This window comes from Hippoglossus stenolepis, chromosome 24 (assembly GCF_022539355.2).
Source record: "Hippoglossus stenolepis isolate QCI-W04-F060 chromosome 24, HSTE1.2, whole genome shotgun sequence".
Classification (NCBI taxonomy): Eukaryota; Metazoa; Chordata; class Actinopteri; order Pleuronectiformes; family Pleuronectidae; genus Hippoglossus; species Hippoglossus stenolepis.
In genome coordinates, this window is record NC_061506.1 from 4245827 (window position 1) to 4273361 (window position 27535).

The 27535-nt window shown below is 44.8% G+C and overlaps 2 protein-coding genes across 6 annotated transcripts in view; one reads left to right on the plus strand and one right to left on the minus strand.

The window, feature by feature from the left end:
- Positions 1–1958: 1958 nt before the first annotated feature.
- LOC118103595 (gamma-aminobutyric acid receptor subunit alpha-5) lies at positions 1959–22429 on the minus strand. Its single transcript, XM_035150680.2, has 10 exons — positions 22009–22429; positions 21413–21494; positions 20638–20762; positions 19305–19372; positions 18091–18311; positions 13574–13656; positions 9821–9964; positions 4627–4779; positions 4215–4426; positions 1959–3491 (listed from the first exon to the last, which is right to left on the minus strand). The coding sequence occupies exons 1-10, from the start codon at positions 22022–22024 to the stop codon at positions 3192–3194; spliced, it is 1404 nt and encodes a 467-aa protein (XP_035006571.1). The 5' UTR covers positions 22025–22429; the 3' UTR covers positions 1959–3191.
- LOC118103594 (gamma-aminobutyric acid receptor subunit beta-3) overlaps positions 3342–27535 on the plus strand; it is a 53487-nt gene continuing 29293 nt past the window's right edge. The window contains exons 1-4 of one of the 5 annotated variants that reach the window (XM_035150679.2): positions 3342–3414; positions 24131–24178; positions 26400–26491; positions 26642–26709. In XM_035150679.2, the coding sequence (XP_035006570.1) occupies positions 26419–26491; positions 26642–26709 (141 nt within the window). In that variant the 5' untranslated portion in view covers positions 3342–3414; positions 24131–24178; positions 26400–26418. Of the gene's footprint in view, positions 3415–5639; positions 6342–24130; positions 24179–25767; positions 26310–26399; positions 26492–26641; positions 26710–27535 lie in introns of those variants that run through there. The other 4 variants (XM_035150675.2, XM_035150676.2, XM_035150677.2 and 1 more) reach the window with 4 other exon arrangements.

The following is a 27535-nucleotide window of genomic DNA, read 5'->3' on the forward strand; positions in this document are numbered from 1 at the left end:
ATGTAAGTAAGACTTTTTTTTTCAAGCCCACCTATAAAGGCAAAGGTCTCCTCCAAAACAAAAGTGTTTCACTGAGGCTCAAAACGATGAAGATCTCCTGAAGCTGACGGCCGCATGTGCATTACATTCCCTAGTCGAGAGACCCAAGTTCAAAACTTCACTCTGCCTGCTGTGGATAAAGCACATATAATGAATCCTAAATTTGTCCCCAACATGCACCAGCCACATCTGTCCAGACGCCGCGCGGAGAAAAACAAGCGTTTGTCATCGGCTGGGCCGGTCGGGGCTTAAATTGGAGTTTGCTGTAAGGGGGCCCCCCTGAACGGGTGAAAGCAACTTAAGCGTCACTAAATCCCTTTTTCTAACAGATGTATGGCAGATGAGTCTGTGACAGTGGCGGAGGGAAGGAGGGAGGGGCAATCGCTCCTTGGCTGGCAAATGAGGAGAGAGCGTTGGTTAAACGGACGGATGGATGGATGACGGATGGATGGATGGAAAGAGAGGGGCATTCATTTCTTCATGAAGATCTGACCTGCAGTGAAATGATTAAACGGGAATATTTCAGTTTTGAAAATGTCCCTTCACTCCTTTTTCCCGTTTTAGCACGTAAGCATCCTTAGCGGGGGGAAAGTGTTTGAGACAATTTGAACATTTAACTTATTAGGGACAGAAATCGCTTCTAGAAGTTTCATTTCCTTTGGTAACCTAACTCAGAATAAGGCTGAGTGAAGCAGCACTGGAGCAGTTTGGCCCCCGACACGACAAATGATCCAAAGATTCACGAGGGACTCTGCAGGAATAATAGAAAAATGCTCCCTCTTACTGGACGAAGCAGCGGAGTCAGACACAAACAGGGAGAGCAGGAGCAGATTCAGAGGTTGGAGGTTGTTACCGGGGGGAAAGGGCTGTTCGTGTGCACCTGGCTGCCATGGTAACCCCTCGACAAATAGATGCACGGGACCGCATCTCATTGGACGTCCTCTGACACGGCTGCTGTGCTTTAACAAGCTCTGAAACACATTGGTCAACACCCACGGAGCATTTGAAAACACAGCAACATTTTAGATTTATAGGAATGTCGGATTCAACATCGATCCCAAACCAGCACAAAAACACTACAGGATATTATGGCACAGGAATTAAACATAAAAAACGCTTTGGAAAGAGTTTTTAAACTGATACGTTAAATATAGTTACTCAAAGCAAAGCAGGTACATTAGCAGCTGATCATCTTTATTGACATGGTTTTTCACCCAGTGTCAGATGTTGGGGGACACTGCTCCTGTAGCAGCGGGTGTCGGGGTCACTGTTCAAAATCCATGTGATTAAAGACGCAGAGACTCTGAGGCAACTCTTCTGCTGAAAGTCCGTTAGTTCCTGAGTATGTCTCACCACAGCCGTCGTGTGTGTGCTCGTCGCGTCCAGGTTAATCCAGTCAACGTAGAAATAAACACGTGAAAATCGGATTCAATTGAAAACATTAAAAGCCAAGTTTGGTCGGGTGCTCCAGAAGCAACGAGAAGAAAAGAGTCTCACACGTGTTCACGGAAACATTAAGAAAAGAGACAAAACACTGAATAAATTCAAAGTCAGTATTTGACTTAGGCTTTTTCTTCTTCTTCTTCTTCTTCTTCTAAGGGCTTGAAACGCAAAAGGTGGAAATAAAAAGTCTATTTACATGATTCCCCCCCGTGAGACTCGGCCTAGTTTCCCAGAACCTTTTCACGCTTACACTTAAAATGGCAGATTGTTGATACTGGCTCGCATGTGAAGGACCATCCAACATAATTATTGATAATCATTCGTTAGATAATTGCGCTTTGAAACTTTCTGGTGGAACCTGGGCTTTGAAATAAGTTTTCTGACCCAGCTTCACTCTGACTTGAACTTATTCTTTTGTCTGTTTGTTGTTCTGATTTAGATTTTGACATCAGGCTGATCCTCTGATGCCCCCCCCCCTCGTATCCTAAATTACAGCCTTATTCTCCTAATGTTGTGACTTCACTTGACAAATCTCCAGTTTTCTTCTCCCTTTACGTGGCCCTAATAGTTAAATAAGTCAAAGTCTATCTAAGTGAAAGTGGCCGTGTTCTGCCGAAGGACACGTCAGCAGCCTGGACTAAATAGCAGCTTGAACCCTGGTTCCCTCTCTGAGCGACGCTCCGAACTCGCGGTGCTGATTTGTATGTGACGACCTCGGAGCAGTGGTTTCTCAGCTGTGAATATTAGTTTCCTCGCTGAGTGACCCAGACTCCAAATGCCGTTACAGAACGTACCCGGTCCTAAATTTGTCTGATCCCACCATCCACAGCCGCCCAGCCACCCAGTGTAAGTGGGCCAAACAGTCTCTCTGCCCTATTTAATTCTTTATGAATGAAGAGGAGCTTCTTCATTAGGAATGATAATCTTCCATATACATATATTTTTTCCCCACCTTCTTTTTCTTTTCATACAGACTTAAATGCTTTTGGGAAACCAGGCGTGCAGCAGTAGGCTTTTGAATCTTCAAGTAAAGATGTACAAAGAGACACACGAGCACTCGCTGCAATAGAAGCAACAAAAAAAAATAAAGAAAAAGCAAAGTTTCTTCTTTAGAAAGACGACATAAAATTAAATTATTAATGCACTTGCAGCATTAATCTCAAGAGATGTTTCTTCCACACAAGAGTGGAGTTGAGTCCAGTTTTCAAATTCAAATGCATGTTGCTCTCGCAGGTTTTTCACAGCAGGAGCTCGACGCATTTCAAGCCTCCGTGGTGAGAATATGACGCGTTGCAATGTAGGCAAAGTTTCTCCAAATGCGTACGTGTGCTCGAAGCAATGATTGACATGTACATCGGCATTCAAGAAATAGAGGAGTCCTTGGTTTTTTCCTTTTTTCGAGGAGAGCGTCATGCAAACTGCAGCAGGATAGATGAGAAAATAAGCAAAGCACCCGCTCGCTCGTCTTAAAAGCAGTTTCTTTGTGACCAAGCAGTTTTTTTTTAGGCCGCGAATAACAGGACAAGGATTCTGTCGCAGCCTTGCATCCTTTCAAAGTGCCTGAAATGGATAGTTGAGTATAGTTTTTGTTCTTCAAGAGCAGATATTTATTTGTTTTTTTTGTCTAGGGCAAAGACCTTTCCTTTTAGTCCACCCACTCTCACTTCCTCCCCTGCACAAACTTCTCTGTCTCCGAGAAGGAAAAAAGATTACGTTGAGCTGACAACTCCTTTCACCACTGGTTCCCTGTTGAGGTACGTGGCCCAGTAGACGAGGTTGAAGGTTCCAAACAGGACGGGGAACACTATCCGCGACATCTTGTCGATCTTGCTGACGCTGTTGTAGGTCTTCTTGGGGTCCACCAGCTTGGTCTCGGAGGTCCGGAGCTGCACCGACGTCGTGTTGGAGATGGTGGAGATGGACACGTCCTTGGTGAGGTTGGGGGTGTAGTTGACGCCGGCCGAGCAAACGTTGTTGGGCTTTTTGGAAAGCACCATGGGATCTCGTTTCTGCAGCGAGACAGATTACATGGAGAAGCGAGTTAGTTATGAATTGTACCCATGTTGTTTTCCCCCTGTTCATCACCAGTGTTTCTGACCTGAGATAATCAATGTGTTTCGTTCTGTCTGGAATCATTAGCCGAGATATTTCTTGCAAAACCTTCTGGAGAAATTTGGGCTGCTGGGTGTGATAGAATCTCACTGAGGGAGCAGCAGGACTCCCACTGGTGGTCTGATTCTTATTCATGATGATTTCAATATGCAGGTATAAGTTTAGTGCAGCTGCTAACGGGTGCATGTAAATGTTCCTGAGGATCTCTGTGTATATTCAAGCAAGGGGCTTGTATTACAATCACTGTTGGGATGTGGTGCAAATATCTGGAAATCAATCTGGTCGTAGTTTTCAGTGTGATTAACGTATTTGTCATTTGTTTACATTCTGGGGATGAGTTTGTGATAGTACTGGATACAAGGCTTTTACAGCAACCTTACAAAATGGCACAGATAATTCAATTACCATGAAAAGTAAAGACGATAAAATCATACACAGTAAAAAATCCAACTTCAACCAGGTAGTTTGAAAGGTAGAGAATCAGTGTGAGAAGTACAGTGTCCTTAGGAAAGTGGCTGACGGTGATGAAACCTCTAAAGTAGACTCAAGCTTACATGGTTTGAATTCTAATATATTCTGGGGCCTTTTGAAATATGTAACTTCGTGCCCACAAGCTGTACCTTCGGGTGCTGCGCTTCCAGAGCCTTCTTGCCGTCCCAGGCCCAGCTCCTCTTGGTGAAGTAGTTCACCGTGGCGAACTCGATGAGGGCAGAGAAGACGAACGCGTAGCACACGGCGATGAACCAGTCCATGGCTGTGGCGTAGGCCACTTTGGGGAGCGAGTTCCTGGCGCTGATGCTGAGGGTGGTCATGGTCAGGACCGTGGTCACCCCTGGGTGCAGACAAAAGGACAGGGCCAGTTGAAATTGAGTTTATACAAGCCCACACTTTAATAACTCTTAACTGCCAGCTGTTGCAGTGTTGCTGCTCAGTTATTATTCTCCCTGGTGTGAATGTGCATTGCAGCAATATTACACAGATAAATAAAACTGTTTTTTTTAACAGAATAAGTAAATACGCATCCTCACTCACCAAAGACGGTCCTCGCAGGAACCGATTCTCGGTTTAGCCAAAATGAGACCTGGGACAGGATTACTGTCATGAAACAGGGCATGTACGTCTGGATGACAAAATAGCCAATCTTCCTCTTCAGGTAGAAGTGGGCCATCATCACTGTGTACTGTCCTGAGGGGAGACACATAAAAGAGATGTGAAGTGAGACAGGGACGATAGACAAAGAGGTAAGACGTCTGCTAATGATGGAGATATGTGCTTTGAGCTAAACCACAATCAAGAACATAGTGTTTATCTTGTAGAAGCATCACCCCCCCCCCTCTCCTGCAATTTCAGTAATGAAATAATCAGAGGTGGAACATTCATAAACTGGAGCTGGGATGAAGAGAACATTTCATATTCAAATCCATTATTAAAGTGAAAAACAAGCCCAAAGTGGTTTCAATTATTGCGAGAACTTGACAATAGATTATTATTATGATGCTGTTAATGTCGGTGATTCGACAATGGAGCGACGGCATTAGGAGTTAAACCCAGAGAGAGGGCGAAGGAGAGATGGAGAGAAAGACAGGGGACACAATATTCAGTTAAACAAGTGAAGATTGCATTTGAGGCTTTAAAAAATCCTCTCGCCAGCAGCAGTTTGCGACTGCGAGTGCTGGTAAACTATGAAAAATCCAATGACTGAGCTCCACACACCAGAGCACATGTACACAAGCTCTCTCTTCCTCGCTCTCTCTCTCTCTCTCTCACACACACACACACACACACACACACACACACACACACACACACACACACACACACACACACGCAAAGTAATACACAAGGCTTTCTCCCTGGGCAAAATCGGATTTTTGAACCTCCCTAATCCCTGGTTACAATCTGCATCCTGCCATCAGTGAGGGAAAGAGAGGGAGTAAAGGGGATGGGATAAGGGAGGGAGGAGGGGGGGGTGAGCCTTCCTGTTCTGGGATCCTAAGCCCCGCCTACTCCGCCCTGCCAATCCAGGCATGGAGACACGCACACACACACACACACACACACACACATACACACACACACATGAAGACTGATTCCTAACTGCTGACAGCCACGACACCTCAACACGCACTGGGAGCCACGGAGAAGAGGGACACTGCTGCTGATCACCGGTGGGATGGAGGGGGGGGTCGACCGTGTGGACATTTCCCTTCTCATGTTGTTCTCCTGTTATCTGGCAGCTGTTAGTGGAGTTATGATCAAAGATTCTTGTTGGGATTGGCTGGCGTGCGAAGGGAAGAAGAAAATGCTCTGTGGCCATCGACTGACGGCCGCCTGAGAGTGAGGGACACTGGTTTGTTTTTGCAGGAGCTCTCTCCCTGCCGAGGACGGACAATATACATAAGCACCAGCTGCCACTGCCATGCCTGGATCAGGAGATCCCCGACACCAGTAGCTCTTACTGCGACCCCATCACCTGGGCCCTCTGACGCCCTCATGACTCCAGGCCGCCTGGCTCCCAGCCACCCCGTCGACATCCCGGACACTTCCAGGCGCTGCCAACCTGGGACACCCCAGGGTCAACTTTGCCTTTGATGAATGGATCCCGACAGGACTGGGGGCGAAGGAATGAGGAGGACCATGTTCCCCTGGTGGATCTTACTGCTTTTCTCCCAAGGATTTGTATTACACAACGTCCAGGGGGAACTTCCGTTTATTTCGGGGAATAATGCCGCCATGCTGGTCAACTGGTGAGTAGGGAAAACGCCAACTAACACGTCTAAATGAATGATTGTCCCCTGGAAATGAGCTAAGGTGTCTTTGATGAGTTGCTAGATAATAATCCAAAACTCCCCATTCTGTCCAAGTCCGACAAACCCCTTGCTGTACTACGCCTCGTCTACTTTAAGAGTCAAGAGTTATTTTAGGAAACACTCTGTCTGAGCCAGAGCAAGTCATGTCTTTAAAAACTTGTGGACTAATCTCCTCCTTCATGTCCTCGGATGGGAGTGAGGTCAAAGATTACATGTGCTAACACCACAACCATCCGATATCTGGTGCTTTCTACCACCCTGCACGAGGTTTCAAGACTTACGTCCATTATCATCCGGCATCAAAACAAGTTTAATCCACGGAAGAGGCGAAGCTGGCCCATGTTTTTGTCGAGGCCCTGTTTTCCTGAGCCAGTTGCTGACGGCACCAGACGAGCCCCACGATCATTAATTGGCTGCCGTTTAGAATTTCAGATTTGCAGCAGCTTCATTACTTTGTCTAGACCCGATAAAACAGCAGGCGGCCGTCTGACTTCTTTTAATCAAGCAGGGGAACGACAGATAACTGCAGGTGACAGCTCACTTGTGTCTCTGCCTTTTATCAGAGCCAAGACAAACCTCCCGGCCTTCACACCCACTCCTCCCACTCTGGTTTGCATCTATTGTCCCTAATAGAAAACATGTGTTATCTCTGGGAGGCCCTGCAATGATTGACACCCTGGGTTCCATATCTTTTACCTCTTAGGTCATGTTGAAACTTAATATTACTTCAATTAAAAGACCTAAATATATAGTTGTGTTGCAAAAACCAACTGTTAGAAGTTGTTGGTAAAGGGAAACAATCGATTTCAAGCACTTAAATATAACTTCAAACCGCATTGTGTTGTTCTGGCATAAAAAATGTTGTGTGTGCAAGAGAGTCAAAGACGTACAGGAAGTAAATTAACCTACTGGACCCGATGTGACCCCTCCCCCCCCCCGAGCTGAAACTCATCAGAAATCTCCACCACTGATTTGGACGTTTTCCAGACAGAAGCTTTGAGCTGCATGAGTGATGATTTGCTGCCTTTAGTGCATCAGTTTAATGGAATTCTGAGATAATGTTCAGCAGTTTTTTGGGAACAGTCCGAGCACCAGATGGAAGTTTGAGGAGTTGGGGCAAACTCATTCCGAGTAAACGCACAGACGCACGGAATGAGTGGATACGAAATTACCTCGGAATCGGATTAAACCTGGAAACAAAGTAAATGATGGATTTCTGTAAAGTAAAACATGAAAACAATGAGAAAGAAAAACTGAAATGGTTAAATTATTCTGCTTTTTAGCCGTTGAAGCATCATCCATCCAACCGTCCGTTATCTAAAGGCCGGAGAACCCAGAGAAAAGCTACGCAGACACGAGGAGGACATGCAAACTAGACACAAACACCAGGGATTTGAACCAACAACCTCTTCGCTGTGAGGCGCCGCTGCTGCTCTAGATATTTTCAATGGAACTGGACCAAAAGGACATAGAACGATGCTTTAGCCAAAGAATAGTAAATGGAAAATATGTATTTATGTTTAAAATAAAAAACCTCCCAAAGGGAAGTTTTCATCAAAGTGTAGTTTAAACAAATTTCACTTAAAAGAACTAAATAAATAATATATATTATACAAGTTAATTGCAAGGTAAGCTGCACAAAATCCTGATTTTGATTAACATTAAAAAATAATTAATAATCAAATGCGTCTTTCTGTCAGTGTTTTATCACCTGACTGCAAACTAGTGAACAACCCAGCTCAGCAGCCGTCACCGAACGTCAACCAAACGAACCCAGTCACCCTCAGCTTCCACCACCGTGTCAGCCAGCCCAGCTTGTTTTTTCTGTTGTGGAGCATGAATAAAAAATAAAATAAATAAATAAATAAAATAAAAAACGTTGGGGAGGGGGGGAAATCCACACTTTTAATAATGATTCTGCTCGAAACTGGAGCGAAGTGTAATACAGTTCCGTTTTACATAAGAGTATTAAGCAGATGCCTTTCAACGCCCCCACCCCCACTGCCCCCCCATCCCCCTCACCCCACGTGTCAAAGCAGCGCTGTCCAATTCCAACACACACACATTTCTTCTTCCATCTTTGTAAAGACCCTCCATTACATTTAAAGTTTGAATTTTTATACTCTGATTTATTTTATTTCTCTACTAAGAACCCTGTAAAACGAACGTGCGTCTTTATTTCACGCTCGCCCTTAAACCTAACCCTCAACCCAGACTCCACCACTTTTCAACCGCCATCGTGACGACACTTGTCCTCGTGAAAGACAAATGTACACGAGCACAGATCCACAAACACCGAGACACACACGGGGACAGCCGACCAACCAATCCCTCGCTGATCTGTGATGTCATCTTCTTATGCAAAGGCTGATGGGTGGTTGGATGGAGGATTAACCCGAGGTCTCAGGTCCCTCGCTGGCTCAGTGTGTGTGTGTGTGTGTGTGTGGGAGCGCGTGCACGTGGGCTCATGCAGGGATAAGTGTTGTTTGACAGGGCTGTCCGGGCCTGTAGACAGCTGGTTGTGTGAGGGATAGGCTACTCTCCTCCACTCGCCTCCACTCATTGACTCTGATCTCCTGATAATGTTTCCCACATTTACTCCCGGCCTCGCACGCCCATCTCTCCACACAGAGTTGATCTTTTCTAATCTAGAATTAGTTACATCACGTTATTTGGTATTACACTTTATCGTGCGCCTGGCGTAAAGTATGAAATGTCTCGTCTGGAAGAAAAGTGAAGAATAGGAGGGGGTTTAGTGAAAGACCTGGTGGGTCTGGATCTTTCTGCTTGAGGTTTCGTTGTACTGCAGCTGAGTCAGCCTTTTCTAAATGAACAGGAATCTGTTGTGACTCTATCTTTAACCTGCAAAGCCGTTACTTCCTGGAGGGAGGCGATCTGAAAACCTTGTCAGGGAGATGACGGTGGGATCATCACACTAAATCTGTGTGCTGCAGGAAATACGATCCTTGTACTGTCGTAACTGTTCTTGATATTTCAAAAAACTTTCTGATGACAACAAAACCCATAAAAGGTTCAAAACTAACAGTGCTGCTTGTAGTCTGTCAGTACTTTCTACTTCAATGTGCATGTGTTTCTGGTAAAGATGTATTAGCAGCTTCAGAAGTTACTAAGACATGAGAACATAGAGTAAAGTATCATAGTGCATTCCTTAGAAACTCATTTTCTCTGCTACAGTTTATGTTATATATATATATATATATTTTTTTATATGATACAGCTGTTTCTGTTCCAGCACTACTATAACTATGACTTCATTACTGTTAGTTCTCTTTAAATACTACGACACAGCATTAGAGCCACTTGTGAGGGATGATATCAAATTCCTCTTTTGGCTCATCAGCTCCACATTATCCAGAAGAATCATGAATCCATTCTAGACCAGTCTTTGCACACACCTCTGCTCGTGTGTATGTCCTCTGTGCCGGCAGTCTGCCCAATCAGGTGGTACTGGTTGAGTCTGGAGCCGTCCTCTGCCACCACCACAGACTTTGCCGCTCCCTCAGTCCAAGTGTAGACCACCTCTGACACTGGATAGGCATCTGAGAGGCACAGGGGGAGGGATTAGTTGAAATGAAATTGTGCATTTAGACTTTAACATGTTCATTTTTAATTCAAAATGCATATGAAGCATTGCAACAACTATTTTCTTTCCCCCCCAGAGAAGATTAGAAACACATCAGAGGCCATTTCAACCCGTCGTCCATCATTTCCTGTGCAGCTGTCGACGTGCTGCTGTGTGTTTGTGAGGTTGTGGTGATGCACTAGTTTATCTCGTAGTTTTTGATTACACCTCAGGCTTCAAGCCAAAAACCAGATTTTTGCTCGCATGTCTGTGTTTGTGTGGCGGATGTTTGAGTGTGTTTTGGTTGAAACCACACTTGTGGGTCAGAGGTGATCTCCACTGTCAGCAGCAGGAACCAGACCCAGTCAGATTAACTGTAATGTGTTGCATCACACTTGTGATGAAAATCTGTGCACACACTCTGCGGCCTGTCCTGCTTTCTCATATATTCATGTAGAATACTGCACAAACATCGATCTCTCATCTCAGGGATGAAATATGGGGACATGGAAAACTGTGCAGGGAGAGATGGTTCATAGCTACTGGTTTTAAATCTGGACTGGCATGATTTTGTCTTTCCAGTCTCTTCATCTGCCTTTTATTGGTTCAGGTGACACATCAGTTTGATGAATTAACTCTGTTTCCGTTTTTCCATAGTTTTCTTTCTGTTGAGCACTTTTTAACTTTGTTAAGAAAAGTGCTATATAAATACAGTTAACTATATTTATATATATATTATTATGAAAAGTGTATTTGCATGTGTGTTCCAGGACTGATCTCACTTTACTGACAGGCCTATTTTAAAAATATGGCCATATATGTACTTAAACATCAATGTATAAAACACAGGAGAAACCAAACTCGCTTTAAAGATATTTAAATATTTGCTCCTTTATTTTGCTGACTGATCACAGAGCAGCTCTTGCAGTGCTTCTGGTCAGCAGATCACATCCTGACTTGAGTGTTTCCACTCTGGCTGCTCACTTGGCAGCTGATACTGCTGCGCAATATACGTAGTGTTTAAATTCGGCCACTGTCAGGCCAAAGGCCAGGGCCTTAATTGGAGGGTAGTTTGGGATAAGGGATTATTGGTGAATTTCATTATGCACAGGAGCTTTGACTTTGGCAGGCGAGAGGCTGCACCTGTGCCAACTTTTCCACAGTTCCCACTAATGCTCTGCAGCTCCCGCCCGCCGCCTGTATGAGGCTGCAAGTCGGCCAAAGTCGTCGCTTACTATCCGGCCGTGCGTCGCTCTCTGAATGGAGCTGCATGATAATCTGCAGTGTATCAGCTCACTTTCACAGGGTTGGCTCCTGCTCAGATCAATAAAGTGAAAACTATACTATAAATAAAACTAATGTAGGGGCCATTTTCAGTGTCTTCCCGAAAGCTGAATGACATTTATCTGCTGTTGCTGGTCTCCCACCAGTGTCGGGCAACTGCGTCTGTTTAATTAAACACGATTTGATTGGCTGGTGCCTCCGTTGCTGCGTGACCTCTGCCAATCAAATCACATAAATGTCAAAGAGGAGGCGGAGGCAGCTGGCTAACCCGGCGTGTGTTGAGCTGGTTGTGGATATTAAAAAAGTGGAATTTGGGGAAATCCAGCAGATGTTAGGCTGTCGTTAGAATGAAAATTAAGGTTGACTGATAACCATCTGGTGCCTCAGACATTAATATCTTTGAATATGAAAAGGCTCTGAGAACGTAGTGAACATGAGGTGATTCCCTGCACATGTCCAGTGGGATCTTTGAGGGGTTGAAGGACAGCTACTGTTCAGGGGACTGGGTTTTGTTCCCCGTGCACCATCATCTGCATCTCGACACATTCGTCACACCCGCCTCGCCTGGAACCAAAAGCTTGTGCACGTCACAGATCTGTCAATAACTGTAATCGTGCATTGTTTTCGGGGGAGACAGACATTTTCTTTTGCAGCTGTTCTTCTGTCTGCGTGAGTCGTATCTCCGACCTGTGGCCTTTTGCTGATGCACGTTGTGTTTCATTGTCGAAGTTCTCATGGGTTTTTTCTCTGACTGTATATCACAGAGTTATTCAGCCTCTGCGTCTGATGCACCAGCAATTATTTGGTGCATCAACACTTAGTCACTTCACCTTGTGGTTCAGCTACTTTGTGTCTGTTTCAAGTATAAGAATATAAAATTTAATTACTGCTGAGGCTGAATGAGATTAGCTTAAATGTGCCCACATGTTTAAATCAATTCAAATATGAGTTCATCTTATATAATTTTAGATATAAATAATTAGAGGAAAGACAGAAACCTTGACAAACAAGAGTTCTATAGAATCGTACACTATGGGCTGTAAATCAAAGTTTTAATAATTGTTCAATTAGATAAGGAAACTGGATTTATTGGCTTTAGCTTGAAAACATTCAGCCTATTTTTCTCAATGTCACCATTTCTGCTTCACTGGGACTTGATGATCAGATCTGGACATTGTAAAAGAGACAGATTTGGTGGGACACGTTTCATATCCTTTCCAGTATAGTGAAGGTCTAGCCCTGCGGCAGAGGCTCCGTATGTAAAGCTGCAGCCTAGCGTGAGTCTCCCTGAGGATAACGGTCCAATCAGGAGGTGGTGGGGTCAGACCGAAAGGTCAGCAAGTGTCAGCGCTTCAGGAAAAAACTGCAGCAAATGAAAACAAAGATCCCCCCCACACCGGGATTCAGGACCTTGTTCAAATACAGTGTTGCCATCAACACATTATTCCCATTATACACTTACACCTCTCACCTGCTGGGCATTGCACCGAGGTGATTAGATCAGCATTTGCCATGGGAAGGCCCAGCAGCTCCTTACAACATAATTGGATTGTAGTCAAATGTGCTTCTCTTGCATAGTAAATGCTGCTGGAGCGCGTCTCGCTGAAATCTGGGGATAAGAGCCTCATCCTTTTAGCCCAAGAGGCTCCCGAGGTGTGGCTTTTGGCCAGATCTGTCTTTAAATACCCCCAGGGACACTCGGGCTTCTATACAGGTCCTCGCTGGTAGGACACACAGTCAAGCCATCCTGTTAAGAAGGCATTGGGGAAAACCCTTCCGATCACTGGCCTAATTAAGTGTTGAGGGACACACAGTAATCTTCTCTTCTCTCTCTCTCCTGCTTGCTAAGTTTGTAATGGTTGTTCCAAGGGAAGACCATAAAGTCAACCATAATATACATATTAATTTTGTCCAGGAACTGTCATCGTACTCTTGTGTCTTCTTGAACTCATACTTTAGGTTTGTGGACTTTATTTAATACTGGATGTGCTTGAATTTGGTTATTGAATGAGACTGTGAGACTTTTTAAAAAAGCAATAAGACATATTCCCTCTTCTGAAACAGAAAACAGTTGTTTCAGTAGAACTTGCACAGTCTTAAAAGTTGCAAATCATGAATTAGATGCAAACACAGCGATCCACACAATAATCCACCGTCTGCCAAAGAAGCAATGCATTAATTAAACGTTCTTGCTGTTTTTGTTCTCTAAATCCAGATTTCACTGCGTTGCACAGTGAAGGATAATAGCTGGGATTAGTATATTTTAAAGGACAAAGTACATTTAAAAATAGATTTTACTTACAGCTGCCAAACTTGAGAGGGCAGGCGTGTGCGTCCATGGGGAAATCCTCCAGCTGCATGGGGCATTCTGCTGATATGGTCAGTCTAAGACAAAACAACGCAACACATCCATTAACCATCATTTTGAATTGTCTGTCTTTGTCTGTTCAGCATTTAAACATGTATTTATCAGTTAGACCTCTGATTCAGGGCTCGGTACAATCACAGGAACGGCTATAATTGCCGACTCGCTGAAATTACAGAGGAGCAAACGCAATTAGAGGGAAGGTTGTGACTTGACTGTATTTACAATAATAACTATTAAACAGCCCTGTAGGAAAAAAGAACACAAAGCAGAAGAGAGCGGTGGAATCTGAGGTAAAGTTAAAGTCCAGATTATCATTTTCTAATTGAGTTGATACTTTTCAATCAATGGCAGCATCAGCAAGTAGAACTATAAATATATTGGGTTGCAACAACTTTCTGTAATTGATGACTTTATTCATGGTAAACGAATCGTTTACAAAAGCTGAATTCTAGATAAACTATAATACTTTGTTAAGATGTTTGGGTTGCCAGGTTGTGGAAAATCCTTCTCCAGCATTGCTTGATAATCCAGGAGACTTCTCCAATAGATTATTTAAGTCGACTGTCTTCAAACCATTCTTAACTTACATGTATGGTGTTACTTGATATGTATGAATAAACATAAGCATAAATTTCCTAAGTTTCCTAATTTCTACTGAGCCATTTACTAAAGCTTTGTTCAGTTCAGATGTAAATGTTTGTACGTGCCATTGATCTATATTTCCCCCCCAAAATAGTAAAATGGTTCAGTTTCATGAATACAAGTCTCTGTCAGTGCCACTTTATTCCATTCCAGTGACAACACTACCACCTGGTGGCCACATGGTTACTGCGTCTCTCCATAAAAGAGGTGGAAACTTCAGTGTTTTTCTCAATGAACCTCACAAGTCCTTTTTGAATCTGTTCTGCCCACTCGGCATCTTTTTCATTTCATTTCCTGTCAGTCATGTAATCGTTTCAGCCGCCATCACGTCTCCTCTCAGCTCAGAACCATCATATTAATCAACACAGGCGTATTCTGGATCAACTCCCACTGGGGATTCTTCCTCCTTGCATGGTGATAAATATTAATACAGATGTGGATTCACTGAACTGAACAGTAAATTAAATGGTGTGGAAACCAGTGCATCAAAACATATTCTTCTTTGACAGATTTCTTGTGCTTTGGTGTTTTTTTCTGCTTCAACCACCCACATTAGTTCCAGGAGTAAAACGGTAAATTATAATCTTCACGACAACTGTGTCGCCAAGATGCAGCAAAAATCCTCTGGGGACAAGTTTTTCCTTTTTATGCTCCCAGACCTCCTGCACCTACAGTATCAGTACAAGGTTTCTCACAATTACATCAGGCAGGCGAACCAAGCAGAGCGAAGCGGGAGCCTATAGACACGACTGTTTTCTGGGCTCGGCTTGCTTTCCACATCGGTGCAGGATTATTCATTTGTGTTATTGTGTGGAAAACAGCAGAATGATTGTGCACGGAGGAAAGGAAGAAAAGTCTTGAATGAGAACGTGGCCGTTGGAGCATCTTGTAATTATTCACGTGGCCTTGTCCCAACAGGACAAATAGTTTCTGCAGCCCCGTTATCATCAGAATATTTGTGTCCCATTGTTGTTGGGGTAAAGCAGCAGATTAGAATAACTCCCATGATTCTGTGGGACCACAGCCAGTATGGACTGAGTGGAAATCCTTTACACCACCAGGGTGAGACCAGCTTACGGGCAGTCGCACCAATGGGAAATCTAAAAGTTTCCCATTTCCCTGACCTTGCAGAAAAGTCGAGGACTCGGACGACACGATGGAACCGAAAGGGCTGAGTCTTGAGTCTGGGAGCTTTGTGCTGTATCAACCACTGAGTCTCCTCCAACTAACAAGCACCTGTTTGTTTTTAATTCCCCAACATGCATGAGAGGCATCAGGATCGTATAGTTTATCCAAGATGAGGAATAAAAGTGAGCTAAATGCAAAATATGAGGTTAAAGAAAGAACTGTCCTGATATGTGTAAATCCAAGTAGGAATATACATGTACTTCAACACACACGCAGATGAAAACCTCACCTCCTCTACACGTTGTGATACAAGTTGTATCGTATCAGATGTTTTATTGAGCCCTGCAGCTCCGGCTTTAATAACTCATAGTTCCATGTTCCAGTGTCTGAAGCTCACCAGTGTGGAGGCTCGACCAGGAACATGAACGAACAACCCAACTGTGCCTAATGATAATGGGGTTGTAACGCGCTCGCTCTCTGGTAACATAGACGTTCACAGCAGCTGATAAAGCCATGCATGTGGCAGCCTATCAGGTATGTGGCTGTAATGGCCCGGCATCAACCCTGTGTGCATTAAGAATGCATGGTGCCCTGATAAATTATCCATGGAGACAAATGCCTAGAAATTTGCTCTGTGAAACCGAGCTCTCCTCTGCGGAGGAAATGCTTTTCAAACGTGCCGGCGAGACAATCACACTCAGTCAGGGGAGAGAAGCGAGGGAGGGACGTTCACTGACAGCCGTGCTGTGTGTGTGTGTGTGTGTGTGTGTGTGTGTGTGTGTGTGTGTGTGTGTGTGTGTGTGTGTGTGTGTGTGTGTGTGTGTGTGTGTGTGTGTGTGTGTGTGTGTGTGTGTGTGTGTGTGTGTGTGTGAGATATTTGTAATCAACACTGACATGTTTGGTACATGCATTTTCAGAATGTGTTGAGTGTGTGTTGAGAGTGTAAACCTCTGTAATGTCAGCGTGGATCCCATGGGCCTGTGAACATATGCTGCTTTAACTGCGTGTGTGTGTGTTAACCTATTGTTTCATTAGAGCACTACTAGTGTTGTAGTGTGTTTTGGGTTTTGTAATTCAATGAGAGTAAAAGTTATGAGAATAAAGACAAACACTTATTTTGAATATAGTATTTTTCACGTGGCCTTAAATCACGACTTTATCTTTGTACTGTGACGTCTCTATTCTGATGATATTGTGATTTTAAGTGGAATTTATTTTAGTCGTAGAGTAGATGGACGAATACAAAACAAGGAATGACTGACATGCGGAGCAAATGGGCCTAAAGAGAAACCAGTGCTGCAACCTGCAAGTGCCCAGATGGCCTGTGTGTGTGTGTATTGTGTGTGTGTGTGTGTGTGTGTGTGTGTGTGTGTGTGTGTGTGTGTGTGTGTGTGTGTGTGTGTGTGTGTGTGTGTGTGTGTGTGTGTGTGTGTGTGTGTGTGTGTGTGTGTATGCTGCCTGTGGTTAAGCTCTGCTGGTAATGACAGACACGGGACTGTAACAATCAGACGATTAAAGGCAACCTACTGCTGCTTCATTTCTAATGTGGCAGCCATTTTTAACTTCCCTCTCTGTCGCTCTCTCACACGCACACACACACACACACACACACACACACACAATCACACATGTGCGTCTTCCCTTTCAGATACAAGCACACGTCTGCAAAGATTTCCATAAAACTCCACATATGTAAATGAACACACACACGTCCACGCAATCCCTCCCTCGTTAAGCCTCGAGGTCAGAGGTCAGCGTCACTACAACTGATTAACATGCTTGACACCCGCAGTGTGTGTGTGTGTGTTTTGTGCGTGCGACAAAGAGGTGACTATAAATACGCGCGTCTTTGGATATGTATATATGTCAGGGTGGATAATCTGCCCTGCACCGTGCATTATTCTCCCTGTGGGTGGGCCTGCTATCAGATGGAGTGCTCTCATCCGTGATACAGTCACTCTTAAGTCCTGCAGGCTACAGTAACTCCTGAGGATAAGCACAGAATTATTCTAATTCTCTGCTGCAAAGGTCACACCGAGTCCTGGCGCTCGCACTCGCAGTAATAAACCAAAAAAATACATTTAATTGGAATACAAATTTGTATTTTTCTGTCTTTCTGTGCTCAATTCTTGATTTTCTTTCATATAAACAAGCATTTTTCTCTAAATATCAGTGGTTTAGTTGTAGTTATAACCAGCTGTAGTTATTTCTTCACCTATTTGCTTTTTTGATTTACTCCCAAAAAACTACAGTTCACAATGAGGCTGCTTTTCTGCAGTAATTCTTAAAAACATGCATTTACCTGTGTCTCAGAATGTGTTAGAAAACAAATATAAGAGGAAGACATAGAACAGAAGAAAATAGATACTTGCTGTATTTACCCTCTTTTTACTGTAAAGATGGGATGAAATCAAATCGCCACCAGATGTCACCATTTCTCTGCGTTTTGACTCACAGGCTGTTGCTGTATTTTATCCAAGCTGTGTTGTTTTATCGGCCTTTCCGCCTGTTTTCTGAATTTTTACGAAATCTGTCGCCCCCGTCCCTTCTCCACCTTCTATTAGAAGTTGTAGGACACACGCATAGAAGCCGTCCTCACTTTACTTTGAGGTTCCTGCGTTTGAGCAGCCTTGGAGAACTGAGGCTTGTGTAATGAGAAGCAAACCACTTGATGATCTGACCTCATGGTGTAGAGCAAAGTGCCGTCGTCCCTCAGCCTCAGCAGCTTGTTGGGGGTGGTCATGTTGTGGGCGATGGACTTCTTGCCGTTCAGGAAGAAGGTGTCCGGGGTCCAGATGTTGCTGGCGAGCAGGTTGTTCAGCGGCAGCCGCTCCATGGGCCCCTTGAAGCACAGGCGCTCGTCCTTCCAGCTCTGACGGAAGAAGACGTCGATGGTGTATTCCTGCCGCAAACACAGATTGAGGTGTTAGAGAACCTTCTGCACATTTTACCACAAGAACAGTAACTTTTCTTGTTATGTGACGCCAGTAAACTTTACACCTCTGTCATCTTCACCAATCTCACTGTCCTGTGATCATTCTTCTGGCAGGGAAGCGTTTTTCAAGAGATGGCTGTCAATTTAAAGTGCTGAGCTTCAGATCATCGCTCCCTCTGGTGATTATTTACCCAAAATAAGCATGTAAAGTCACACAGGGTCGGAGTTTGTGTTTCTCGACTTTTTTCTGTCTCAGATTCATATGATTGCCTCCAAATTCTTTCCGAGTGCAGCTTTAAAGGCTTATTTAAGGTTACGGTGCATCGAGGATCTAATTTAACTTCTTTACAGTCGGCAGTGCGCTCGCTGCTACAGTAAGTTCTCCTGTATGCCTTCGTAAGTCCACTAAGAAAGAAAAATAAATACAACGCTCCGTCCCGCAGAGTAATGACGCTGTTAGCAGTGTGACACTCACACTTTTATGGCCCTCAGAGCCATTCCAGGCTCTTGCCACATTTCATTAATCAACCCCACTCCTCTTGTCGATACCTTCTTTCCAGTCAATTATTGGAAAGTAGCAGGTTTGATCACCGTGAGGGAAGCGGCAGCGGTGTAATAGAAGAATTAATGAAAGAGGAGCGTTAATGCTCTTCGCCAACCAAGAGGAACCTTATAGTTCATAAGAGAATGAGTCATTCGGAACAAGTTGGAATTGTCCAGCCACTTTGGATTAGATCCTAGAGGAGAAGCTGAAGTCGTCCGAGTTAGGTTTCATTTAAAAGTTTAGGGAAAAGGGGAAATTTTCAAAGACAGAGCAAAGGACGTGAGTGAAGGTCCTGGTAACAGTTGGGGCAGTTTCAAGAAATGTAAAGATACAGTTTGTTTTCAATCTGAACACATACTGACAGCTGTGTGTGTCTGTGTGTGTCTGTTTGTGTTTGTTGCTGCGGATGAACTCACCATCTCCGTGTCAGACACCGGGCCGAAGCTGGTGACGAAAATATTGGTCTTGATCTCGGTGACGTTCTCTGTTGAAGACAAACACACGAGAGGTGGCGAGGTCGAGGAGAGGCGATGAAAAGACATTATAATCTCAGTAGATCTTGACAAGACTAATATACAAACTCGTCTTTGACACACAGGGACATAGGGTGTAGAAAAAAAGTCTATAAAAATATCAGAAGGTAGCAAAATGTTTTCATTTATCAATATATATAACATAAAGATGACAATGACTAACTGTTACATGATCAAATTTGAAAATATTGCGAATATTTGGATCAATTAAACCAGTGATCAGTATCAATCCTGTCATTTAAACCCTCACATTGTGTTTCTGGCTACAGAACAAACCAGTGCTTCTCTAGTACTCAGCGCATTTCCTTAAATTTCCCTCAAGATTCCTTCTGAAGATGATATACGAGAAAATAAATATTTCCTTTCTGTCATTAGTGCGACTGAAGCCATCCAAAATCCCCCCTATGCATATTAATGTGTCCCTGGCGAGCCGGGATTGGTGGAGCTGTGGAGAGCAGCTTGTTGAACGCTGAGTGAAGGCCTGAGTGTTTTTCTGGTATGTATTTATAAGCCCTCTTGTCAAGGGTAGCAACCGTTACCAGGATGTGAGAGCAGGCTCTTTTTTTTTTGCCATGACACACCACCAGACGTTCGCCATGAAAACCCTCGTTTCTACCTTTCACACATGGGGACAAGTGCAAGTATGTGAAGGGAAATCAGGACCGGTGACACGATGAGGGTGGAAATTAAGGAAATCGCTGGGATAAACGCAGCGAGCGCCCATCAAAGAAAGAGCTGGCAACAATGAAAAGCTTTCATTTCAATAGCCCCTTATTAAAAGAAAAATCTCCATCCTCGAATGGCAGTTAGTCGACTCTCAAGGTTATCTCTTGTTGCCAGGGTGAGGAGCGTGAATAGAACCCTACAGCTCGCTGAATTCCGGCTGCGGTGGAGATGGCTTGATTGATTTACTCTCCTTCCACCATGGCGGCGTACAAGAGAAGCCTGCATGCATTCACCCCCGTCCAGGAGGGAAGCTGACAGCAACATGCGTGTGCGCTCACTCCTGCTCGTACAATTCCTAACCCTGGTGTCGGCCTCCATTTTTATTCCCATGAATTAGGGCGGGAAATTGCAGCGGGAGATTATAGATGGTGGAGTTGGGGTTAGTGGGTTAGGTTAGCTTCTGCTGGGAGACTCGACTGTGGCTTTAATATGTTAGAATGTAAAATTCTGCTTTTGGCCCCGAAATGAGAAATAATGTCCCCCGGCAAACCTCCGAGCCCCGGCCGGAGCCGGTTGTCGTAGCCGTCCAGGAGCCCGTCCAGGATCCTGGTGAAAACCGTGCTGTTGTCGTTGGCGCTCGCCTCCTTCTGAGCCTCCAAGGAGGTCGAGCAGAGGCTACGGGAACAGGAGAAGAAGAGGAAGAGGAGAGAGGGGAAATGAGGAGGAACCACATCCTAGCATTAGTTAAACTGCAGGACGTCAAACCTGACACGGTTATTGTGATTAATTAGCCCGCCGCATTAAGGACAAGCATATTGTGATTAATTATTGAACATAAGAGCTGCTTCCAACTACCAGTGGATATAATTAAGGCTTTGACATGTGCTCCAAATATAAACAAACGAGTTGCCCCTCTAAATGTGTCAGGAGGCGAGGCGCCGTGTCGGGAGGACGAGGAGAAGCATTGTGCTGAGAAAATGAGGAAAATTACACTTTTGTCTTTTCCCACACAGATGCACAAAGGTCACAATCTGGACTGGAAGATGTGATCTCAAAGCCAATTGATCTGGTCTGAGGAGAGCGGACGGTTCCAGTGATTTACCGACGGCAAAGATTCATTTATTTTTTGCTTTTCTTGAGTGCAGGACAAGCCACAACTGCGATCAGTCACAGCACGAGGGCAGGAGTCCTCAGCAAAAACAAAATATACAAACACGCAATAGTCTCATTTGCTCGATTGCAATCTGCCGCCACGCTGCTCCTGCAACTTTATGGAAAACAGGGTGTAAAGATGTCAGTGCCCGTGATGAGCTGGGTCAGTTTACCTGTTCTGGCAGCCACACAGCAGCAGCAGGAGGAGCACGAGTCTGGCCATGACTGGAATTCTGCTCACTTTCTTGTTTGGAGCTGCAACACACACACGCAGACAGAAGAGGAAATATCAAAGGCATCTTATAACAACTCACACACAGAAACTCTTTACCCCGCTGCGCACGCACACACACACACACACACACACACACACGCACACACACACACACACACACACACACACACACACACACACACACACGCACGCACACACGCAGGCAGACTATTAGAGGAATCACTAAATCAAGCGGTGGGACAGTCTCATGCTCGATGAGGCTGCAACTCTTAAGACCACAAACACTACAAAGGCCGGTGAAGACGAGACACATACAAACATGGAGATTCTTCTCTGCAGTGTGATTCATTGTGTGAAGCTTCAGCTGCGTTTTTGCTATTCACATGGGCCACCTTCCTCCTCCTCCTCCTCCTCCTCCTCCTCCTCTATCCTCCTCTATCCTCCACCATCACCTTTTTTTCGCCACTCTCTCCATCCCCTCATCCCACATCAGCCATGCTGGGTGTGATTAAACAAAAAGAAGAAGGGGGGTACCTGAATGCAGATCCATCACAAGGATATGGTTGATTGTTTGGAGGCTGGTGGGGGTCTCTCCGTCGGCGGCGTTCAGTCACCTAATCCCCGCGGCTCGTCGCTTGTCTGCCCTCCTTCTTCTCTTTCTCCACCTCTCTCTCTCTCTGTGTTGTAGTAGTCTCTGTCTGCTCCTCTCCTCTCCACCGTCTGGCGCCTTCAGCTGCACCGCGTCTCCTGCATCCCCCTCCGCAGCAGCAGCAGTAGCAACATCACACGGGCTTCCACCTCGGTCAATCCACTATGTGCATGTTTTATTTTACCTCCCCCCCCCCTTTTCTCTCCTGCATGCTGCAATGGAAGGCTAATAATTTGACAATAGGTGCTCCCCATTGGTGGGTTGGGAGGAGGAGGATGCGCACTGGCGGGGGTGCGTGTGGAGGGGGTCAGATGGCGACAAAAGAAATCAAGTGCCGGGTTTTTTGATTTATTAAAAGAAAGACACACGCACATACCAGTGGTTGTGACCTTTTTTTTTTTTTTATCAGACTCAAGTGTCTTCATATCCGTCATCTTCTAACTGCGCAAGAGGAATCGGTTCATCGGTTAATGAGTCTCTGCAGAGCAAGTTTATTAATTTAGCTCCAAATTGAAACATGTATCATCTCAAGGCTCTTTTCGTATTAAGGTTCCCACCATGAGAACCTGGGGACTGAGGAGAGATTAAAAAACCAGAACCAGACCCGGTGTGGGCGGCCATCGTCTGCCTCGACCGGTGGGGCCAAGCAGAGAAAACGAAGAGAGACAGGGAGGAGGAAGATAGTTTAGAGAGTTTAGAAATGTATTTTTTCATTTATCTGCGACTTTTAGTTTCATTTCAACTATTTATCAATGGCATTTAGCTGTTTTTAACCTTTTAGTCATGACTTTTACATATTTCACTCTCTTTCTCTTTGTTAACTTTACAGAATTATTACAAACACAAATATAAAGGCGAGGCAATCAAACAATGCCAATGATTGTCGCAATCTACATTTCATAGCAATATGACAAGTCCAAAATATATTGATCCTCCTTACGCTCGGTGAGGAGTTATAACATAATTGATCTACCTTGGATTTATAAAATGTTTTGTTGTTTATCAAGTGATGATTAAAAACGGGGAGGGGGTTGGGGGTCCTCCACCCATGTAATGGCAGAAATCGACCAGCTATTTATTATGGGAGACCGAGGGAGGAGTGAGTGAGGAAAAGAACAGGTCACTCAGTTTCTGAATCCTGGTCTGAATGTGAACAGTGTGGCTTTCAAGTCGCTTCCATCCTGGCTGTTGCCATAAGAGGGTAGCCGAGCTCCATGTTTCATACACGCTAATTAGTGGCTGATATTTCACCTCCCTCTACTTTTTCTGACTGAAGGTGCTGTGTGTGTGTGTGTGTGTGTGTGTGTGTGTGTGTGTGTGGGGGCATGCTGACTGCGGACAGCTCCAGACTGACGGCCGGGGCATATTCGTTCAGGGGGGGTGAGGAGGAGAAAATGGAGAAGGAGGAGGGTGAGGAGGATGGAGGAGAAGGATGAGGGTGAAGAGATGGAGGAGGGTGAGGAGAAGGAGAAGGAGAAGGATGGAGGATGAGGAGAAGGAGGATGATGAAGGAGAAGGGTGAGGAGGAGAAGGAGGAGGAGATTGAGGAGAAGGAGGATGATGAAGGAGGATGGAGGAGGAGGGTGAAGAGAAGGATGCAGGATGAAGGATGAAGAAGGATGATGAAGGAGAAGGGGGAGGCTGGGGTGAGGAGGAGGGGGTCGTCTCCCACAGGAAATAGAGCCTTCCAATATTTGCCCTGCAGGCACATCCCACTGTTTTGATTCCTGCTTCGCTGCAGGCGTCGAAAAGAAAACAGCAGCTTTACACACAGATCAATCAAGAACAGTATGAACGTGTTTATTACTGAAATGTACTAAATGTACATTCACACTAATTGAAACCAGGGAAGAAAAATGAATGTTACAAATAGTTGCGTGTCTTATATACACATGTAAGATTTGTGTTTGTGTTATTGGTTGTGTTTGGTGATTAATCACCCGCCTGTTATTTCATTGGCTAAATGCTGCTGTATTATTAATGATGTCATCACCCCTTCTCTTCCAGGAACGCTGTTGACGGAAACAAGAAGTTGTTCGCCATCTATGACACGAGGTAGGAAATGTCACAACAACACACACACACACAGACAGACAGACACACACAGGGAGTCTCTAACATGCATACTGCAGAGCCCTCTGCTTCAGACAAGGAGAAGAGTTCATCATACACGATTAACGGCTAATCAATCACAAGCATTGATTAAAGGGCTGATTAATGAAGCCTGCTCCTTTTCTCTACATTATTCATGTGCTGCCATTTTTATAGGAAACACAGGGGAAGGGGTTTGGTGTGAGGGGCACTGTAAAAAAATGTCCACTTTCACAAGTTGGTCAAATCTTATCCATTTGTTGTGTTGTGAGTATTTGGTTGTGTTGTGAGTATTTGGTTGTGTTGTGAGCATTTGGTTGTGTTGTGAGTATTTGCAGCGAGATGTGACACCTTGTCAAACCCTATGAGGCAAATTGTTATTTGTGAATATGGGCTGTACAAATAAGTTTTGATTGATTGATTCATTGATTGAAACTTGAGATGCGTCGTTTGTGTGATCAAGCGTTTTCGACTGTTTTTCCGTCTGGATCAGGTCGGTTTTCTGTCCCCAGAGAAGCAGCGTTCACTTCCTAAGCTCCACATTTGTGGAGCAAGCTCCCGGGTCAGCTGCAAATCTGAGTTCTTTTAAATCACTTTCCTGTTTTCCACGGCCTTTTATTAAATCAAAAAATTACTTATTTCTTACCCTGCGTGTGCTGTTGTTTTGACTCTTTCATTCATTTCTTTCTATTTACTTATTCTTTTGTTTTGTTATAACCCATTTTAAATTATTTTTTGTATTCTCTTATGTTGCTTTTACAATTTGTCATGATGCCTTTTGTATTTCAGGTTGTTGAAACGTGTTTTACAAATACAAATAAACTTGACCTATTTTTATGTGTGTGCGAAACTTATAAGCAGCTTAATTAAAACAGTTCAAGATTTTGCTGGAACATTTTAACGTACAAAGACCGGGCCCGGATCTAGAAGTGGCCAGGGGCAGATTTCTACTCTGATCACCCGATTGGTCAACTTTATTATATTTGAATCGGCCAATCACGTTGATTTCATACATTCCGTCAGAATTTCCTGATTTCTTAATTGCGCGTCGGACACAGAGTTTTAAAAAACTATTCTGTGATTAGAATTGATCTTCAACTGACTGATCCGAAATCAATCAATAAAAAGGACGTATCCATCACGCTCAGGTTCCCGGGGGGGGATTACTTTTTTGGTGCTGTCTTGACATATTTTAGATGAATTACAAAAATAATTTAATTAAAGCGTCGTCTGTTCACAGCTTACTCACTGGAACCCATCACCTGCACGTGTGCTTCTGAGCAGCAAAACAATAAATAAATAATAATTATCATTATTACTACGACTTGGTTGAGTTTCCTATTGTGACGCGTTCTTTAAAACTTGGAAAAACAGTCAACACTAAGTCCACTGTGTGAAAAGGTGCCCACCCCAAATTCCTAATTGCCCTGCCCCCCCCCCAATCTGTGCAGTCTAGATCCGGCCCTGACTTGCACTGCAGCTACTGGTGGGCATGTTTTTTTACAGTGTGCATGTGTGCTCCTCTCATTTGAACGAGCTGAATGCCTCCACCACCACCACCACCACCACCTCCTCCTCCACCAGCAGCACCAGCAGCACCAGCAGTAACGTCCCTGCACGCCCCGCTCATCAATATGCGCTTCAGCTGCTCAATGTGAGATCCTCCTGCACAGGGAACGAGCGGAGCCACTGTTCGCAGCGTGGAGGCGATGTCACCTCCTTCACACCTGACTCCTTCCAGCCGCTGACTTCTCCCGCTGCGCTCGACTTTACCCCCGTTTTCTGGGGGGGGGAAGCGATCCATGGATTTCCTCTGATCTGATCCGGAGCGCGTCCTGGACCGTGCGTTGATCTCAGGGGAGGGGGCTCTCTGCTGCTGCTGCTGCTGCTGTGGCTGCACACACACACACACGCGCGCACACACACACACACACACACACACTCACACTCAGGGGGTGACGAGGGAACAGGAGAGAAGAGAGATTTGATCATAACAAAATAAAGGAGACAGGGGGATGTTTGCTTTGCACCGGCTGCGCCAATTCCGCGTCTTTTCCGCACTGGTTGTCGGTTCGATTGTGTGCTGCGCGAGAAGGTGAGCGCCCGCTGTGTTTTGTCATTCTGACGGGTCAAGGTTATTGCCCTGATTGGCTGATTGATGCAGATGTTGTCCTCTGGTTCGCAGCGTCAATGAGCCGGGCAACATGTCATTCGTGAAGGAGACGGTGGACAAACTACTGAAGGGCTATGACATCCGACTCAGGCCGGACTTTGGAGGTATGTGTGTTGTTGTTGTTGATCTGCACCCACTTCCCCTTTCCTCAGATTTAATCAGCTTTCTGTTTGGCGCCATGTGTTGTGGTCAGGTGTGGGCCCTGTGCACACACACACACACACACACATAATCTGCTGTTTAACCTCTTCCAGGGGCCCCTGTTGCAGTTGGGATGAGCATAGACGTGGCCAGCATAGACATGGTGTCAGAAGTCAACATGGTGAGTGGATTTACACGCCACTAAACGCTGTTTCTCTGTGTTTACTCGACCGCATAATGCATTGCCTCTGTGCGCCGATGCACTGGCACTCATGCAACATGATTTCTGCAAGTGGGGAAGTGCTGATGTAAATCCAGTTCTCCCTGTGAAGCCATTACGTGACGCCAGGATGGATGGGCCGGCTTTTCCTGTAAGCAATAAAACATCTTTATCTCGCAGAGCACAGTTGTTACCGTGCACATGCTGCTCAGCCCGGGTGGAGAGAATAAGCATAATGCAGCCTCCTGATCCCTTCTCCAACAATGCTGCTCGTCAGACAGAAGCACTGACTCACGAGGAGGGAAGGTTTTAGCATCACTACAGTAGAATGCAAACATGGACTACACACACACCTCTGGGAAACTGGGTCCGGAGTTTGCTTTTCACATTGTGTGGGTCAGACGTGTTCACAACAACAGGAATTTACCAATGTGCTCTGCAGTGAAAAGCAACATGAATACAGGCCAATGTTTTCCTTTCTGTTTCACTCTCCCTGTTTGGATTTGACCTGAGTGATCAGCAGGTTATTGGAGTTGCGTCACAGTGAGGAAAGGCGAAAGGGAAGGAGGAGAAAGTTCACTTCTGAGGTTCTTTAATCAATTAGAAAACCGGAAACGATTGCGGATGAAATCTGTTTTCAGACATGAACTCTGGAAAATGTGCGGAAGTCTGGGTCCTGACATTTTCCGGAGTTTGTCTTTCACATATATGAAGAAGTAGGAGATTGTTTGAGTCAGACGCGTTCACGACAACATCCAGGCGAGGGGGGTGTCTGGGTAGAGCAGCA

Coding starts and splice junctions, on each gene's coding strand:
- LOC118103595 (XM_035150680.2), bottom strand. Junction 9,965..13,573: donor CCCTCTCAAGTTTGGCAGCT/GTAAGTAAAATC, acceptor TGTGCCTCTCAG/ATGCCTATCCAGTGTCAGAG. Junction 4,427..4,626: donor TCCTGCGAGGACCGTCTTTG/GTGAGTGAGGAT, acceptor GTCTGCACCCAG/GGGTGACCACGGTCCTGACC.